This window comes from Phoenix dactylifera, chromosome 4 (assembly GCF_009389715.1).
Source record: "Phoenix dactylifera cultivar Barhee BC4 chromosome 4, palm_55x_up_171113_PBpolish2nd_filt_p, whole genome shotgun sequence".
In the NCBI taxonomy this organism is placed as follows: domain Eukaryota; kingdom Viridiplantae; phylum Streptophyta; class Magnoliopsida; order Arecales; family Arecaceae; genus Phoenix; species Phoenix dactylifera.
The window spans coordinates 17,271,058-17,289,491 of NC_052395.1; the positions used below are offsets into that span (position 1 = coordinate 17,271,058).

The 18,434-nt window shown below is 36.4% G+C and overlaps 2 protein-coding genes across 3 annotated transcripts; one reads left to right on the forward strand and one right to left on the reverse strand.

Moving 5' to 3' along the window:
- Positions 1–951: 951 nt before the first annotated feature.
- On the forward strand, positions 952–8,036 carry LOC103708180 (protein usf-like). Its single transcript, XM_008792994.3, has 5 exons — positions 952–1,321; positions 1,467–1,609; positions 1,779–1,908; positions 4,609–4,800; positions 7,505–8,036. The coding sequence occupies exons 1-5, from the start codon at positions 974–976 to the stop codon at positions 7,715–7,717; spliced, it is 1,026 nt and encodes a 341-aa protein (XP_008791216.2). The 5' UTR covers positions 952–973; the 3' UTR covers positions 7,718–8,036.
- Positions 8,037–8,934: 898 nt separating this feature from the next.
- LOC103708178 (DNA-binding protein DDB_G0278111-like) lies at positions 8,935–15,883 on the reverse strand. Of its 2 annotated transcripts, XM_008792993.4 has the most exons (7): positions 15,704–15,883; positions 11,069–11,134; positions 10,927–10,976; positions 10,793–10,857; positions 9,666–9,757; positions 9,487–9,558; positions 8,935–9,287 (listed from the first exon to the last, which is right to left on the reverse strand). In XM_008792993.4, exons 1-7 carry the CDS (start codon positions 15,704–15,706, stop codon positions 9,249–9,251), a joined length of 387 nt encoding a protein of 128 aa, XP_008791215.2. In that variant the 5' UTR covers positions 15,707–15,883; the 3' UTR covers positions 8,935–9,248. The 2 variants fall into 2 exon arrangements, with proteins under 2 accessions (XP_008791215.2, XP_038981651.1); XM_039125723.1 differs by lacking the exons at positions 11,069–11,134; positions 15,704–15,883 and having other exon boundaries at positions 10,927–11,066.
- Between the last annotated feature and the right edge of the window lie 2,551 nt (positions 15,884–18,434).

Below are 18,434 nucleotides of genomic sequence, written 5' to 3' on the forward strand. Positions count from 1 at the left end.
TAAATGTAAAAAAAAATGGATTGTTGCATAAATACTTTCCTAACTATTGGAATTTGCATGCATATCTTCTCAAATTAATATTTATATATATGCCCTTACAAAACACTATTTTCATATAAATATCTTTAACATAGTAATTCAGCTGACGTGGTTAACAAAAAAATTTCCGTATTTTTTTATTATTTAATTACCGAATAATTTTTTTATAAAATAATATTCTTTAACATAGTAATTCAGCTGACGTGGTTAACAAAAAAATTTCCGTATTTTTTTATTATTTAATTACCGAATAATTTTTTTATAAAATAATATTTTTACATAAAATATTGAAGAGGAGGCATTAGACTAAATTCGAGTGTTAAAACAAGTTGAAATAGACAAAAAAAATAATTTTTTTGCGTGTAAACTCTCTTAAATATGTAAAAATTTATGAATACTTTCATAAAGTTTTTATTTGCATATATATATATATATATATATATATATATATCCGTATAAATATTTTTTTTATATTTACCTATTAAGAATATTTCATTTATTGTTAATTTTAAATTATGTTTCTTAACTTAGATAGTATGGCACATGTGTAAGAAAAAAAATGCACAAAATAAGTGTTTTATTACAATATATATATATATATATATATATATATATATATATATGGGTTTTTTGTATGGATATCCTTTTAAATATTCAAATTTGCGTGTATAAAATTATCAATACAAAATTTTATAAAATTTTGAATTCATATAAATATAATTTTTTTTAACGGTGTTAGAATAATCGTTAGATTAGGGCATATATATAATAACAGTGTTTTATAAGAATATAGGTACAAATATCAATTTTAAGAGGGTATACATACAAATTTGAATATTTAGAAGGATTTCTATGCAAAAAATTATATATATATATATATATATATATCAATTTGGAAAAAAAATATTTATATAAATTTTAATATGTAGAGGATATGTCTGCAAAAAATCATCGTTTTCATCCTTTTCGTGCGGTAAGCTCTTCCAAACTTGGCCCGTTGGGCCGTCGTACGACTCGTTATAGTTTGGTTGGCATCATCCGGCCCGCGGCGGAAGCGGGAAACGAGGCTCCAGAGTCCCCAGCGGAATATTCTAGAGAATCGAAGGTACGAGAACGAGAGCGAGCGTGGAACCAGTCCGCTTGTCCAAAATCCCTTGAGAAACCTGCCCTTACTGCTGAGAGTCACAACCCTCGCCGCGTCTCCGCTCTCCGGCCACCCGTCCCCTCGATGGCCGCCGCTTCCGACGCCTTCCAGAAGGTACAGATCCACCGCGATGACACCGTAAGTCCGCTTCCCAATCTCTCCTCCTCCCCCTTCTCTTCTCTTTTTCTTGTTCTTCTTTCGCTCTCTCGTTCGGAGTCCACACTTTCTAATGGTGGCCTATGATGAAAATTCTAGTGAAATTAATATTTTTTTTAATCTGCAGACATTTGATGCCTATGTAGTTGGAAAAGAAAATGCTCCAGGAATAGTGGTGTTGCAGGAGTGGTGGGGGGTTGATTTTGAGATCAAGAACCACGCTTTGCACATTGCCCAGATGAATCCAGGTTTTAGAGCTTTAATTCCGGAGTAAGATATCGATTCCAAGTGGTTAGCCATCAAAAATTGCAATCAGTTTAATGTCTTCTTGACTTATTTCAAAGCAAAGAGAAATGGTTGTGCGCATTCGTCCATCCATAGGACGACAGCCTTCTATTACCTAATCTTGATCGACGTCCTCGCTTTCATCTGGTTTCAGTTTGTATCGTGGAAAGGTTGGCCTGGATGTTGCTGAGGCACAACACTTGATGGATGGTCTGGACTGGCAGGGTGCTGTGAAGGACATACGTGCTTCAGTTAACTGGCTTAAGGCGAATGGTTCGTCCAAGGTAAATGCACAGATTATGTCTTTTTGTCTGATGATTTGATGGTTTTGGTTACAGTGGCTGATGATAGTGCTGCAAGGGCCAAATTTATGTATTCTTTTTGAGGACACTGTTTTTGGGTTCACTACCTTGGCTAGGGCTACATCATAGTCACAGGTTTTCGGCATTGTGGAATAATTTGGCTAGAGTTCGGACAACAAAAGTAGAAAATAATAAAAATTTGGAAAATAAAAACATTATAAATATTTGTAGGTTTATTTACTTAAATATAAGTATAGCACAGGTTAAGGTAACAACTGATGGCAAAAACTCACCTCTAGCAATAATATATGGTATCAGTAGTTTGTAACACATAAATATGTATTAAATTAGTCAAGAATAAATTGAGAATCATTGTAAAATTTGTATATAGTTCTGAGAATACTTGAATAGTTCTATATCAATTTACTTTTGGAGAATAATTCGGAGAATGATTTGGTCAAGAGAAAAACTTAGAATAATTTGAGAATTTTTTAATAATTCAGAGAATATTGTACTTCAACTATCAATCCTCAAGTTGGTTTTTGCTCATTTATGATCATAAGGCCTTAGCTGCATCTCTTGTCTACTTGTTCCATAAGAATTAGAACTTAAGCACTTAAATGGATAAGGCTTTGGTTGCATCTCTGGTCTACTTGTTCTTTATGAGCTAGAAATCAAAACTATCTTACAGTATGTGGTTGTTTTTGGAAGATTAATCATTGCATTATTCCCATGTTCACTAGCGAAGAGGTGATTGCAGACCAAGTTGATTGCAAATAAGGAACCCATACAACTAATAGAAATCCTATGCAATACAAGAATCATTGCCAGTGCCAATGAGAAGTGGTTCTTGTCTACTTGTTCTGCATTCCGCACTTTGCCAGGAAACATGTTGGAAACACTGTTCTCCATCAAGAAAGCGAATAAACATACAGAAAATAAATACCTATCTTACTTCTTCTAATTGCTTTGCATCCTTGGTACGCGTCATTCTCTGTCTTTTAGTGCTTGCACTTAAAAATGACACGCATAAACATTGAATTATCATTTTGACTCATTTAAATGTTATTGACTTTCCAAATTACTGTGAGAACTAATTCTGATAGGCATTAAGATCGGCATCCTTTCTCATAATGCCAAATGCAAAGATCTTTGGGCAGGTCATATTGGTTTTATATATATCGACCATGATTTAAAGTCAGTGAAAGCTGCGAGCAGACTGCACCACCAGGCATTGGAAAGCTTCTTGAGGCTGAATTGTAATCAAGTAGTATAGTCCAAGAAGATCAATAACCACTTATGAAGAGATTTCAATTTAAGCTTTACCATATGAAGAGCCCATGATTGAAGAATAACATGTTCATTCCATCAAAAAAATTACCACTCACTCCAATATTGGAAGATCAAATCTTTGACTATCAACAATTTTGGCAAGTAACAGCAATCCAATTGTTGGTGATCCACTGGAGAAGCATCTGGATGATACAGAATTGTAGATGAGATTCAAACTTCTTCTTCAATCAAAGATGACATCCAAGGATATGATGGCTTGTTCCATGCAATATTTTTGAGAGTATCAACTGCATGATAAGAATGAGCATAAGTCAGTAAGAACATCTACAGTCCAAATTGCAAGAGAGAGAGAGCGAGATAGAGTACCAAATAACACATCAGTTAAGGTGACACTATATGTACTAGGAAATTTCTGTGCCCTTTCAATGTCATTACTGCTTTTGAGTTATAGTTGTTGTTTTCTTATTGCTTGTATATGTCTTCTCTTCGTCTGCTCCAAGAGCTCATAAAGTTATATAAAAAAATTAATCAAGACATAATGAACAATTTATTTATTTTGTTAATCATCGCCGCATAGGTGTTAGTTGAAATTAAATGATTTTCTAACCACATAATAGATTTCATAAATCCATTCAAACAATTCAACATTATAGATCATTTAAAAGGCCATTTTATACTTCTGAAAAATATTGCTCTCTATGGAAAGGTTTTAAGTGCCAACGTTTGCCAGGCCAGTACTAGCATCAGCACTAGGTTAAGACAACACCCATATATTCCTTTTCTTTAATTTTTAAATAAAAGGTCTCATTAATGTACAGTTCTTTTTTTTTAGTATAGCTTGAGTCTTGGCACGTGCATATCATGCCTAATTCCTTGCTTCTATTTATTATTTGTGTGATCATGTATTAGTCTATGTGTTCTATAATATACACACGGTGTTTGCTTTTCTTCTCTCGAAAACTTTAGCTTCCTTTTGTTTCTTTCTGTTGAGATTAGGAGGGGCTAACTCCCACCTTCCATCATATACCCACCCCATCACTTGAGGGTTGACTCCAACCGGAATCAAACCCCTGCCCCCTTGCCCTAGTAGCAAGGGTGATACCATCCAAGCAAGCACTTGGTGGTCATTAGCTTCCTATTTTAGAGTTGGTGGATCTTCCATTAGTTTTTATTATGCAATAGACAATGCAATTCTTGTTCTATACAATGCACTATTTATCAGTGTCACTTCTCTTTCTATTTGTTAGTTTGGTTCAAAATGTGAAGAAAAAGTTCACTTGAGCCTATTAGAAGGAAAATGAATGATTTACTTTAAATTGGATCTAGTTCAGTTTTTTATTTTTTTTTTATTTTTTTTTCTGAGCTCATATAGTTTCGTCTGTTACGTAGGTTGGTGTAATTGGATTTTGTATGGGGGGTGCTTTGTCCATTGCAACTGCAGTTCTGGTCCCTGAGGTAGATGCTGCTGTTGCCTTCTATGGAGTTCCTTCACCAGAACTTGCTGATCCCTCCCAGGCAAAGGCTCCTGTGCAGGCTCACTTTGGGGAGCTTGATAACTTTGTTGGATTTTCTGATATCACTGTATGTTCCTTCTTCACCACTAAGTTTTTCACTATGTTGGTTTTGAGTTATTAATTGCGCTTCCTTTGTCTGATGAACAACTATATTCTTTTGATTGAATCATTGAAGAAACTTGCATTCTACGAATACTGTTATCTGACTAACTTATTTAATTTTCTTGTAGCACCAGAAAATAGGAACATGATTCTGGCAATTCGTTATGTTTTTGTACTCCTATGAATAAACATAATGATGTTTAGGTTTAAGCAGATACAATTTAATCAGCATAAATAGTTCTTTATGATGGTGTGGTATGACAGCCTGTAAGGTTTCCCATATGGTCATGTACCACCTAGAGTTTGCTGTAGCATCCTGGAGTTTTCAGTATCTTTCTTATTGATAAAAATTAAAGTAAGTTGAATGGAACGTTTAAGTTTAGGAAAAATTATAAAGACACCCCTCCAAGTTTGGGCCATTTCCTTAAGATCCCACAAATTTAAAAAATTTCAATTAGCCACCAAAACTTCATTTTCATTGCAATGTGGCCTAGTTGTCTATTTGGGTCCTGACCTATTAATAGAGTGAGAAAAAAAAAAAGCAAAAATACTCTTGATTTAGAGAGGTCAAATCGTGGGTTCCATGCAATCTCAAAGCATCCTATCCTCTGTCATCCACCCACTTGCACCGATCTATCATCCATTCACTTGCACAGCTCGTCAAGCATTATATTCTCCTTCATTCATCCACATGCGTAGATCTTAAAGCGCTCCATCCTCTATCATATATTCATCTGTGCAAATCTTAAAGCATTCGATTCTTTATCATCCATACATCTGCACAAATCTCAAAGTGCTTCATCCTTTATTATTCATCTGTCTGCATAGATTTTAAAGCGCTTCATCCTCTATCATCTATCCACTGCATAGATCTCAAAGTGCTGCATCCTCTATAATCCATCGACCTACACAAATCTCAAAGAACTTTATCTTGTATCATTCATCCACCTATAAATCTCGCACTCCATTCTCTGTCATTCATCCACCTACACAAATCTCAATACTCCATCTTCTGTTATCCATCCACCTATATAGATCTCAAATCACTCTATCCTCTGTCATCCAGCCACCAACATAGATCTCAAAGCACTCCATCCTTTTTCATCCATCCACATGCATAGATCTCAAAGTACTCCATCCTATATCATCTATCCGTCTGCATAGATCTCAAAGTACTCCATTCTATGTCATCCATCCGCTTGTATAAATTTCAAGGCACTCCATCCTCTATTATCCATTTGCTTGCATAGATCTCAAAATGCTAACTCCTTTGTTATTCATCTTCATGCATAGATCTCAAAAGCGCTCCGCCTTTTGTCATTCATCCATCTGCACAAATCGCAAAGCACTCCATCTTTGTCATTGAGCCACTTGCATGTATCTCAAAGCGCTCCATCCTTTGTCATTCATCTGCTTGTATAGATCTCAAAACACTCCATCTACTTGACTCTTCTTTCCCTCCCCTTCAATTTGTGCCAAAAAGAGAGCCCCTGCTAAGTTAGTGGAAGAGGGCACTTTTAGGATTTTATAAGAGTTTGGTAACATTTTGTAATGAAGATAGATGGTTGGGCCACATTATAACGAATTTGAAGTTTTGGTAGTTAATTGACACTTTTTAAACTCGTGGGGTCTAAGTGTAAATGGTCCAAAATTGGAGGGGTGTCTCTGTAATTTTTTCTTAAGATTATGAGATAGAGGTGCAATTAAGAGATTTCAGATGTTGATGCTTCTAGTGGAAATGGAGACAGCATAGGGCATACCCTAACATTTCTACACTATATTTTATATTCTAAATAATTTATCTCCGAATGAGGATAGCCTGAGTAAATCAAGCATTCTATCACCCTTTAAAAGTAGGCATTTTTGCTATTTTCTGAGGCTAAAGATATATTTTTGTATATTTACTGCTAATTTACCTCCTATATGTAGAAAAAACTTGCATCAGGCTTTATATCTGATAAACAAAATAAGTATTCATAAGCTGTTAAACTTCAACTTTGGATTTACCATGTCCTCTGTTCTTCCAGCTCCCTGCTATCCACAGAATGTTGAATGATATCCAGCAATTCTTTGTGTGCATTCAGTAAAGCACACAGTTTAAGATCTTTATGGCTGCTTCTTTTGGTGTGGTTGTTTTAAGGACTGGTAAGACTCATTATAGTTGAAAATCCAATATTGAAAGTTGAAACAATATTAATCAGTTTGAAGTTTTAGAGTGCATTTTGGACAGTATAAAGTGATCAGCAACCATGGTATAAATTAGATGGTAGCATCAGTTGGTTGGGATTAATTAGGGTATGGCTTATTCTCACTTTTCTAGAAGAAAAATAACTTAAAGATATAGATTATGTTTCATAGAATAAGAATGATCTTTGATGATCTGAGGCATTGTTCTGACATCCCTGGACTCTTTCCGTCATTCTACATGATTCTGATCCTCATTCATACTTGCAATATCAGTGATAATGGCATAATAAAATCCTGTTTTATATATTATTTGCTTGGGGAAGTTGTGACTTGTTTGTCATGCTGGCAACATCAACCATCTTGCAACTTTGCCAGTGTCATTGCTGGCTGATTTTATAAAGTCTAGACAATCATTTGTATCGTTAACACATAAAAGTCATCTGAATGTTCGCCATGGGTTTAATCCGTGATTTAATTTTCAGGCAGCAAAATCCTTAGAGGAAAAGTTGAGGCCCTCGGGAGTTCCATATGAGGTCCATATATATCCTGGCTGTGCTCATGCCTTTATGAATGCTTCGCCTGATGGCATCAAGAGGCGGAAAGCAATGGGAATGGATGATAAGAACCCTGCACCGGTTGATCTGGCCTGGTCTCGTTTCCGCTCTTGGATGGGTGCTTACTTGCTGTCTCCTTGAATTGTGGTTCTAGGACTTGGATCGACCCAGTAAAGGCTGCTTAATAATTATAACTTTGCGACTAGCATGGTGTTTGCAGTATCTCTACGGCTGCTTTGTGAATTCCATGTCATGCGAACTTGGTCGGGCATCAGCTGTCTGATATATGTCTGTCTGTAATTACATGAATGCCCGTGCTTAGAACTATATGGAATGAATAGCCATTTCTAACGCCCCCCCAAAAAAAAAGTACAGCACATAAGTACTTAAACATGCATCTTTTGGAGTGTGATGCGGCATTGAAAATGATCCTGGTGGTGGTGTTCCTTTCATGTGATAATTGGTTGTTCATGGAGATCTGGTGCTTATATGCGGTTGAGTTGGTATATTGGAATTATGGAAGCTCATTTTGAGAGATGGACATGGTAAATGGCATTTTGACCTGCTTGAGTATGAAAACCATGTGTTGTTCATGGAGATCTGCTCTCAGATTTGATTGGCTTGGTATCTCGGAATAGATGACTGATTACGGGAGTTCATTTGAGTAACGGAGTGACTGTAGTTCCTTTCAGCTCGGGCATTGCAGCCGTTACAGGGGTGCCTCCCCAACAACTTGGTAGCAAGGGAACCGCACCATATCCCAAGGTCTTAAGCGTCTGTGAAGCAACCCTAGTAACCATAATGCGACTCCTCTTGAAGAGCATCACGGTTGTGCTACCGGGTTTGAGTTTGGTCTTGACTCAAATCCAAACTAATGGCGTAATACATAATCCAATAATAGTTTACATGCATAAATACATGAAGTATGATACATTGATATGATTTTAAAAACACCGTAGCACGGGCACTCCATGTATATTTTTTCATTCATCTCGCCTTCTGAATTCAGATGCTGACCGCAGGACAGGTTTTTGTGTGTTCGACGCTCAATACAGAAGCCCGAATTGCTGATGGATAAGTGATATGACAGGTTAAAAACCGTCCAGAAATCTCAACATGTTTTCTCTAGCAGATGATAAATAAGATCTTCTATGCTATATTTCTTGGGACTAATCAAATTGGCCCTCAAGCCATGCCCTTGATTTAATTATCACATGGTTGGTCACTAACATTAACATGTTGATATCTCCAAGGGAATCCTACAGATAATTTTTTGCTTCCTTTGCAGCTCAATTTAGAGATCCTAATGTTTCTTATCATCGCCTTATACCAACAATATGTGTTAAATATGAACACACTTTTCAAGCAGAAATTTCAAAATGCATCTTACTTCAAACTAACCTTGTTGGAGCATGACGTCCCTAACAAATTCCAAGAGGTGATTGATCATCCCAACAACACTCTATACCGTTAAGTAATAACAGTTACAATAGACAAGCACAGTGCTTAAATTTGAAGAGCAGACAACCTTATAAAGTTCATTCAAAAGTAGCTGGAATTGTCATGAAGCGATAATATGATGTAGGAAGAGATTGGGCCTTCGGTCATTTACAACAATTCACCCACTATTAACTCCATCAACCACCAAAAGACTGTAGGAAGAGACCTAGACTTAATCATCATCTTCGAGAACACTCCGACGCCTTTGAATCTGATGAGGCAAAGCAAAAGTGGAACATTGTGTCCCAAACTTTATAGTGCATACTTAATTCACATGGATAGAGGCAAAGAAAAGATAGTTATGGTATGTTCTATTCATTGTTATGGTTATGATTCTTCTAGGTATACCAAATAGCTCGACTTTTATAACAACGAACAATCTAGCAGACAAGTCAAGGTCAGCTACTTACCGTAACTTTAGTCTGTTTGCTTGTTTGGTTGTTGATCTGCTCAAGAAGTGAAATAAGCCTCTCTTCAGATACCTGCAAACCAAATATGACAAAAGTTATTTAAATGTTGAAGTTTAAATAAATGATAACTCCATTTTAAGGTGGACATCAGCTGTCCTAAAACTTACAAATTGCATTACCTTTTCAGAGATCTGTCCCATTTGAGCAGCTCTAAGAAGCACATCTTCTACTCCTCTTGCCTTGTCAGGCTTCACCAAAGCAATACGAGCTACTGTTAATACATAGAAGAGCTGTACTTCAATGATCAAAGCCTGGTGGAACTTAGAGAAGAACAAAAAAAAAAATTCTTTTCTTTTTCCTCTTTTGCATTTTGGATATATGATGGATATGCCACTGTTCCAAATTCCAATGGTCCCCACGTATACCACTAGACACTGATGACATAAAAACGAACATAACACGCTCATGGAAAAGGCAAATATGACACACTCACAAATATCTTTTTTTCAAAGAAAAGACATTCTCACAGGTATCAGAATTATGTGCAATACTATCTGCCATGTTTGCTCAATATCACAAAAGAGATCATCTGATTGCCTTTCTACATGCTTCTATGGAAGCATACATCTGTTCAGCAACCTAGGGTGTGGAAATCTTACCCCTCTCTCTACCCCCTATTTCTTGATTAAGATGCAATAATCAAGAAAGAGAGACCAAATCCACCCCCTCCCCCTTCTTGCATTTATATTTCAAGAAATAGAATTCATGAGCCTCTACTGAATTTTTACAGTTCTATACCGTAAGAAAATCATATTAATTTCCACATGCATGACTGCCCTGACCACAAAAAAAAAAAAAGCCTAATGCGGTTATGTGAATAAAATTGTAGCACGAGCATATCATGAACAGACACCTTAGCACACTGCCAGTAGTAGATAATTGTAATGGACATATAAGCATGGACTGAAGTGCAGGTCAGCATAAGTAGATATGGCATGGGATATCACATGCACTGGCACAGTACTCCGTACAAGTGCTTGGCACACTCCTGAGTTCTGAGTTGGTGCATACCCAGCACCAGCACGATGTATAATAGCGCCAATACCTAGCTGATATGCAATATCTCAATTCCTAAGTTTCTCACTTACCCATGTGAAGATGCCAACCAAATTTACACCATTATGAAACGTCTCACATCGCAGCTCAATAACTTGTAATAGCAAGATCTTATATTATTGCAGGATACAGTTTTACAGTAACATTGGCAGTCCCAGTCCAAAAATAGGAGCTTCAAGGAAGATCTTACATCTTTCTCTTGCTTGAGCAGACAATATCTGACTAAGCATCAACTGTCTGTGTTCTTCAGCTTCCCTGAATCAGAATTTTATGACAGTTAATTCTATAGGATTAACTCGGCAAGTTATTTAGAGAAAATCCTACCTTTTGGCATCTTCTTGTGCTTTCTGTTGTCCTGCATTTTGCTGACTACCCTGATTCAAAAGATGCCATGCACCAGAGGATATAAAAGAATTAAGGAAGTAATTTTTAAAGTATTTATTTATCATGTAATGGGCTGATTTACCAGGCCATGTTGTGCCATCAATTCTTGTATCCTTCTTTGCCTAATGGCTTCTAGCTCTGGATCATCCTGTTAGAACATAATAAATCAAATTTTCACTTCAAAACACTATGAATAACATAGACATATAAATTTTTATTTAATTTTATGCCTTTTAATAATCTGTTTCATTCAATGTTCAGTTTTGGCCTTAATCAGTTTGCAAAAATTATGTACTATCTTTAATATGTAAAGGAATGTCATGTATATATAAAATAATTTATAGGACAGGACAATGCAAATCAAATCTTTAACACAGGATTCAATAAGAAGAAAAAAAATAAAAAAGGCCAGAGAGATGCAGGTCTTTATTTAGGTAAATGTGTCTGTCCTACCAAGCGATTTTTCTCTCTCTTTACAGGAAGAATAGACCCGATGAAACTCATCATGCTTTTCTAAGCAAGTTATTTGAATAATGTTTCATTTCTAGGAATATCAAATTTCAAAAGAGTATAAAAGAAAGAAATTGGCGCATGCTACGTCCCTAAATGTATCCGCTCCCCTAATTGGGCCTCTCTTTCTTGATAAGAAAGTGGATAAGTAGGACTATCTATCAATTGTTTGGAAGTCTCTAGGATAATTAACTGAGCTCCAGAAAATCGCCTAGCCTTCCCTGTGCCCATGTTGAGGTTACTTCTGTGGACTGATCTAAGTTATGGATCATTCGAACAAACAAAGGATACCACTCTCATGCAATAACTGCAGAATGGTGGATGGTGGACCGCCAGACCAAGTTCGCTTGCAAAGCTCATGTTGAATGAAGAAGATTTTTATGCAAGAACATCAAATAGGATTACATGGTCAAGTGGAGGCTGTTGAAGGTGGAAAGTGCATTGGCGACACTGACCGCCTAAATACGTTTAAAACTTCCTCATATCCTGATATGGTGCAGGATCATTATTGACAAAAAATCTCGATCCATGATCCAGATCAGAATAACCCTAAAAAAAATCTGGATCTCATCCTTGGCTAAGGAGTAAGGACCAGTACAAATCATTAGATCCAGATCCATATTATCGATCATGCAATCCCCTGGGCCATAAGATCCAACTTGATCGAATTATTTACACATTAAAGTCCATGTCAAAGACTGTTTTCTATAATTTATTTGAGAATATATAATTGCTTATTTATCACTAATAAGCCTCAAGCAATTTTATATTAGCAAGCTCCTAATCCTCAGGTTTTCCTATCTTTTCCTTTTTTTTTCTTTTTTTGAGAAGAAGCTCCTTAGGGTTTTAAACTTTTGAAATTGGAAAGCAAACAAAGCATGGAGTTAAAAGCAAGAAGCTGATCTTTGTACTTTTACAACCATTTGTTAAATCTGATTTTTTTCTAAATACTCCACCAAAAATGATAATTGAGTTGATGTATCTGGAGGAATATTATATAAATATCTTGAATAAGTGGACATGATGATTGTTTCATTAGGACCCCTCAAAGAAAAGATGAATTTTTCACTAGGAATGCTATACATGAGCTTATGATGCTGGAATCTAGACTTATATGTATCTCTTTATGTTCTGTATTCATTTATGTTACCAATTGATTCAATTTTTCAAGCCTCCATTTCTCTTAAATTTCTGAATTTTTTGTACAAAACCTGAAAGGATCTTGCAATTTGCAAGTTGGACCACAACCCGATCTGATCGACCTTCTTTATATCATTTACAACTCAATTCCAATATTGACAACATTGTGCACAGTACCTACCATCAAGGGTTTAAGACTTTGTAACACACTTTCTTGTTCAAAACTAACTTATGACATCTGAACCAATACATCAAATAAAACCACAGCACCTCTACTTTCATTCAAGGACCACCAGTCACACTTATGAGTTATAGGTTAACATAAAATTGGTATCTTTCATGTATTAGTCCGAGTTTTCAAGGGATCAAAATAGTTTTGGTTCCTCCTGATTTGTAAATTTAATATCTCCTCACCAAAAGCCATATCTTAGATCATTTGAAGTATGAATCCTTGTTACCATGCATCATCACTGAAGAAACATACTTTTACATTCCAAATCAGATCTCACAATCATCCATGTCCATCCAAGATATGTAAGGTCCCTTCTTTTATCTTTCCTAACACTTGATACAAGGACAACTCTTCTTGTTAAAACACTTTAGGCCTATAATACATATAACTACACCATCTCAGTTGGTTTTCAACCTTTACTACATGCAGCTCCGAAACTTCTTTTATGGAACCTATAGCCCCGAAACTTCTTTTATGGAACCTATAGCTCCGAAACTTCTTTTACTGAACTCTTGTTCAAGCATATCCATCTTTTTCAACAAACCCACCTAAGCATTCTTATATACAGAACATAGAGGCCATAGTTTGGGTCCTTTATTCTGATTAGCACAAAATTGAATGCTTCAAAAATTGTCAAATTAGCTTTTCTCTATCAAGGAAACTGACAATCACATAGTATCCAAAAGTAACTCTCCATTTCATTAACCCCATTGAAGTTCAGTAAGATTTCTTCTCATATTTCTCAATCGTTCTATCTATTAGATTGAAGATAACAAAGAGATCATATATGGGTATCCTTGGACATCAACATTGACTAATTTATTGATTGTGCTTTTCATGTTTCCTAAGCATTCTCATTTACATTATATTCTGAAATTGTCGCTTCCAGATTCTTGCACTTAAACACACTCCAAAATCCACTCCTAATTTGGGTCTACTTGGATGCTATAAACAAGGTTAGCGCAATGCTAAAGCATTCTGAGATACTGGTATTGATCCAGCATTTCTTACATTCATTTTCAAATATGGACACTTCAAAATTAGTGAATAAAGAGTTTAAAACCTGTTCTTCCTTTGCGAATGCATAGACGAAATTATCTTTATGTTTCTCACCTTTTTTTGACTAGTTAAACTTGTATTAAGATGATTCTCGAGAAAAACATGGGACAATCTTACTGGAGGGGCTCTGCCACATTGGTTGGATGGGTGAGGAAACCGTGCCACACTACAAGGGTTCCCCCTCTTCTATGGGATATCTGGTGGATGGCCAAAGACTTCACCCACTTCCACATGAGGCATGCGTACCGAGAGGCAAACAATGCAGGAGATTGGATGGCAACCTATGTAGCTAATCACTCGGGGGGCACAGTTTGGGAGGAGAAGATCTTCACATTTCCAATTAGTTCCGAGACACTTTATTTTCCGACTTTCTTAGATGATTTGATACTATACATGTATGATTTGTTCGCACGACCAAAAAAAAAAACATGGGACAATGTAATTCATAGTTTCTTTTTTTATCCATACACCTAGGGTTCAACGGTTATTTAATATGTTGAATGAAGGCCTAAACATCAAGATACTATAATTTCTATTCTCATTAGTGGTTATTGCACCACCACCACCACTACCACCACCACCACCACCACCCCCAAAAAAAAAGAAAGAAATCCTTATAGTATACAATTCAAAGCCAGTGACACCATGAACACCTTTTCTTTCCTGCACTTGTCATTAAACATGATCTACCACGGGCTTTGAATGAGATTTTGCTTAGATAAGCTGATTACACTAATTCTAGCTTAAAAATATGTGTAGAATAAACACTAGTTATACAAATATGCTTTAAAAAGATATGAAGAAATGATTCCAATCACTAAAAGGTAAAATAATTTATAACGGCATTGACCACAATGGTTTCAATCAATTCAGTGACTGAACCAAAACTGGTCTACTTCCAAAACTGATGGAAACTAGACAAATACCTAAGCTAGGGTTAGTTTCAAGTCTGCTTTGGCAGAAACCAATTAGTTTCAGTGGTATATGCTAGTGGTCTCTATAGGGTTGGCATTATGGCATGCAATGATAACTTCCAATAATAACTTTTTTTTTAATCCATCACATTTGCTTCCATATTCAACAAATTCATTCTCTCTCTCACACACACTCTCTCTCGAAAGAAAAAAAAAAAATTTGGAGTGAGAAGCTCTTTAAAAAAAAACACAATAAAAGTACCTAATGCAGAAGCTCTTTTCTTTAAAAAAAAACAATATTAGAAAAATTGCTTCCAGTTCCCATGAGAGAAACATGATTGCAATTCATTTTTCATTACATATAAACCGTACTTTACCAGACATCTTTCCTTGCTCAGACATCAATGAGCCAGAAAAAAATCGTTCTTTTAACTGCTCATGTCTCCAACTAAGAAGGTTATCTTTATTCAAGAGTTCCATCAGCCCTACCTTTTCCCTTTCAGTTCGATCTGAAAAAAACTTTACACAATCACTAGCCTCCAAACTTATCCATTCGAAAACTAAGATTCCTGCATTTAGAAGAGACCCGGTCATCTGAAATTATCCTTGAACCCATACGACAAGACCGAGTAGGTTTGGAACTATTGGAATCACAAAACCCCACCATTTTTTTGGGCTCTGCTCTTTCTGATCACCCACGGAATTATAATTATTCTATACGTGGAGAGAACAGAAATTGATCTAACAGGTTCAAACCTATGGATCTAACATATAATCCTAAAAAGAACAAAACCCTAATTGCCAACACATCAAAAAAATGATCGAATTCAAACAAAAGATAGGAATGGGGGATCGTGTATACCATCTCGACAGCTTGGATGTTTAAAGATCGAACTCCGTCTCCGAGTGGGTTAGGGGCCTGCTATCTGGTTCGTAGCTCCTCTCACGCTACTGCTTCGTGTTTTGCTTTGCTTCTCCAAAACAAAAGCGCCGATGCACTCGGCCTTTCTCTCCCCTCGTTTTGAGAGGGTTTTTTTTTTATAAAGGGAAAGTGATTTTTTGCGTGGCTCGTAGATCCTAAAAAAATAATATATTTGAGAATAGTTTATATTTAGTCGCCCATGTATTTTTTTAAAATATATATATATATATATATATATATATATATATATATATATATATATATATATATATATATATATATATATATATAATATGCTGGCAGTAAAAAAAAATCGTACACCATTCCATCTAGAAGCTGAAAAATATTTTTTTAAAAAAATATTTTAATTTCTAATTAATAGAAATTAAACTTTATCCTCGTGAAAAAACTACTTTTTTCTTGAGAGCCCCCACCCTTTAGCCATCTTAAGATGAATTTTAATGGGAGCTTGCCTGCCGGAGGCATGAGTGTGGGAGTGGCATTTGTGATCAAAGATCATTGCTCCAAGCTGTTTCTGTAATAACTCCAAAATTTTTTTTTTATTTATTATAAAAAAGGGATAGAATAGTTCTTTAAAATTGATATAAGGGGTAAAATTGGAAGGAATCAAAAGTTAATGGCATAATAGTAGATGCGTTGAAGTGTTAGGGGCAAAATGGGAAGGAATCAAAAGATAATGGCATAATTGCAGATATATCGAAGTGGCAAGGGCAAAATGGGGATTTGGTTTTGTTTGATCTGACTTAATTGGTGGGTTGAGTGTGCTGTCGGTGGAATGAAATCGAGAGGGAGTCACAGAGGGAGTCTCAGACGGACAGAGAGGAAGAAAAAGAAGGAGAGGAAAGGAAAGGAAGAAAGGAAGAGGAAAGAAAAGGAAGAAAGGAAGAGGAAGGAGATCCCGGTTGCGCTGCCAGCTGAAGGGAAAAGTGTAGATCTCCTTCCCCTCTACGCAAGGACCTCAATTTTCAAAAAGAAAAAGGTAAATATCCATCCCTATCTAGTCTTTTGATGACATTAGGCTATACAAAGGGTGAATATAGTCTAGAGGGGTCGGATAAGGGTTGTAGAGGCGGTTAAAGGAAGAAGAATCGGATTTTGACAAATTTTTCCGGCACTACGGAAAAACTGTGTCGAAGTTCCAACTTCGGCGAATTATTTAGGGGGTCAAACGACCTCTGATAGCAATGCATGTTACCTCTTTAGAATCCCCTATGAGAGTAGAATGTTAGGTAAAAATTTCATCAAATTTGGAGTCCTGAAAGTGGATCAAACCCGGGATGAAGTAACCGGCTGTCGGTCCGGATTACTGTTCATCCGGGTGGAAAATAGGGGATTTCATGCTATAATAGGGTATTAAGCCTAGATCAAGCTAAAAGGGACCTTGTACTCGTGCAAGGGAGTCCCTAATACAGATAAATGATGAGTTAATTAATAGAAAAAGAAAAAGAGAAAGAAAAGAAAAGATTTAGGGAACGGGGGAGTTGAATCAATTAAAGTTTCCTATATTATAATTGGCACGTAGATTATAGCCCTTGATACAAAACTAAATGTATTGTAAATGCATGTCACAGTTGGGCAAGAAGCTAGGGAACAAGAGGAAGAAGTCCCCTGCTGCCTACTGTACAATTCTAGAGGCGTATCAAGGCCGTGCCGGATTGGCAGGTGAGTGGGAGTCATGTACTTTGCACCATGAGCTTCCTTAATTTATTTTCATGAATGTCGCCAAGTATGAATTGATTCCACTTGAGCATATTGATTGATATTGTAGTAGATTCCTCTATAATCTTGATTCTCCATGCTTGATTATTCTGTACATGCATTTGAGGAAACATTGAGAGGAATTACGAGGGGTTTATGAGTAATTAAATTGGATCTGAATTGTGAAATGACTTCTTTTGTAAATTGATTTCATTTCCTCTATTTCAAAGACTTGTAAGTGGTAACCTTGATTATACTCTTTATGAGTAATTAAATTGGATCTGAATTGTGAAATGACTTCTTTTGTAAATTGATTTCATTTCCTCTATTTCAAAGACTTGTAAGTGGTAACCTTGATTATACTCTTTATGAGTAATTAAATTGGATCTGAATTGTGAAATGACTTCTTTTGTAAATTGATTTCATTTCCTCTATTTCAAAGACTTGTAAGTGGTATATTGAGTTGCATTGCACACCCTTGACCCCTCACTCCCAAACCTGATGTTAGTTTATGATTGGGTCGGAGTCGAGTGAGTGGTAGTCTTAATTATGCTCCTTTTAGTAGAGTATTGGGAGGGTGCATTATGGCATTCATGCATGGCTTGACAGTATCTGCAGGACACCTATAGTCGATGGGGTTGAACATCGGCCTTTGTGCACATAGTAGCCTTCTGGGTGGGCGGAGCCCAGTCCCTTCCTAGGGGGGACACGACCCTAGGCGTAGGATTGGCCAGTCCTACGACTTATATTCTGCTTGCCGCCGGGCATAGTAAGACCCCGCGAGGTGCAGTATGGCTTTCCGCGGATGTAGAATTCCCGCGAGGTGCCGTTTAGTATATAGATGTGAGATGGATTTCTGTTCTGGATACTGGCTTGCATTTATATTATCAGTATGGTGTCTTATTTTGCATATGCATGTGATACTGGGGAGTTGTTGCTGGTTCGCCTGGGG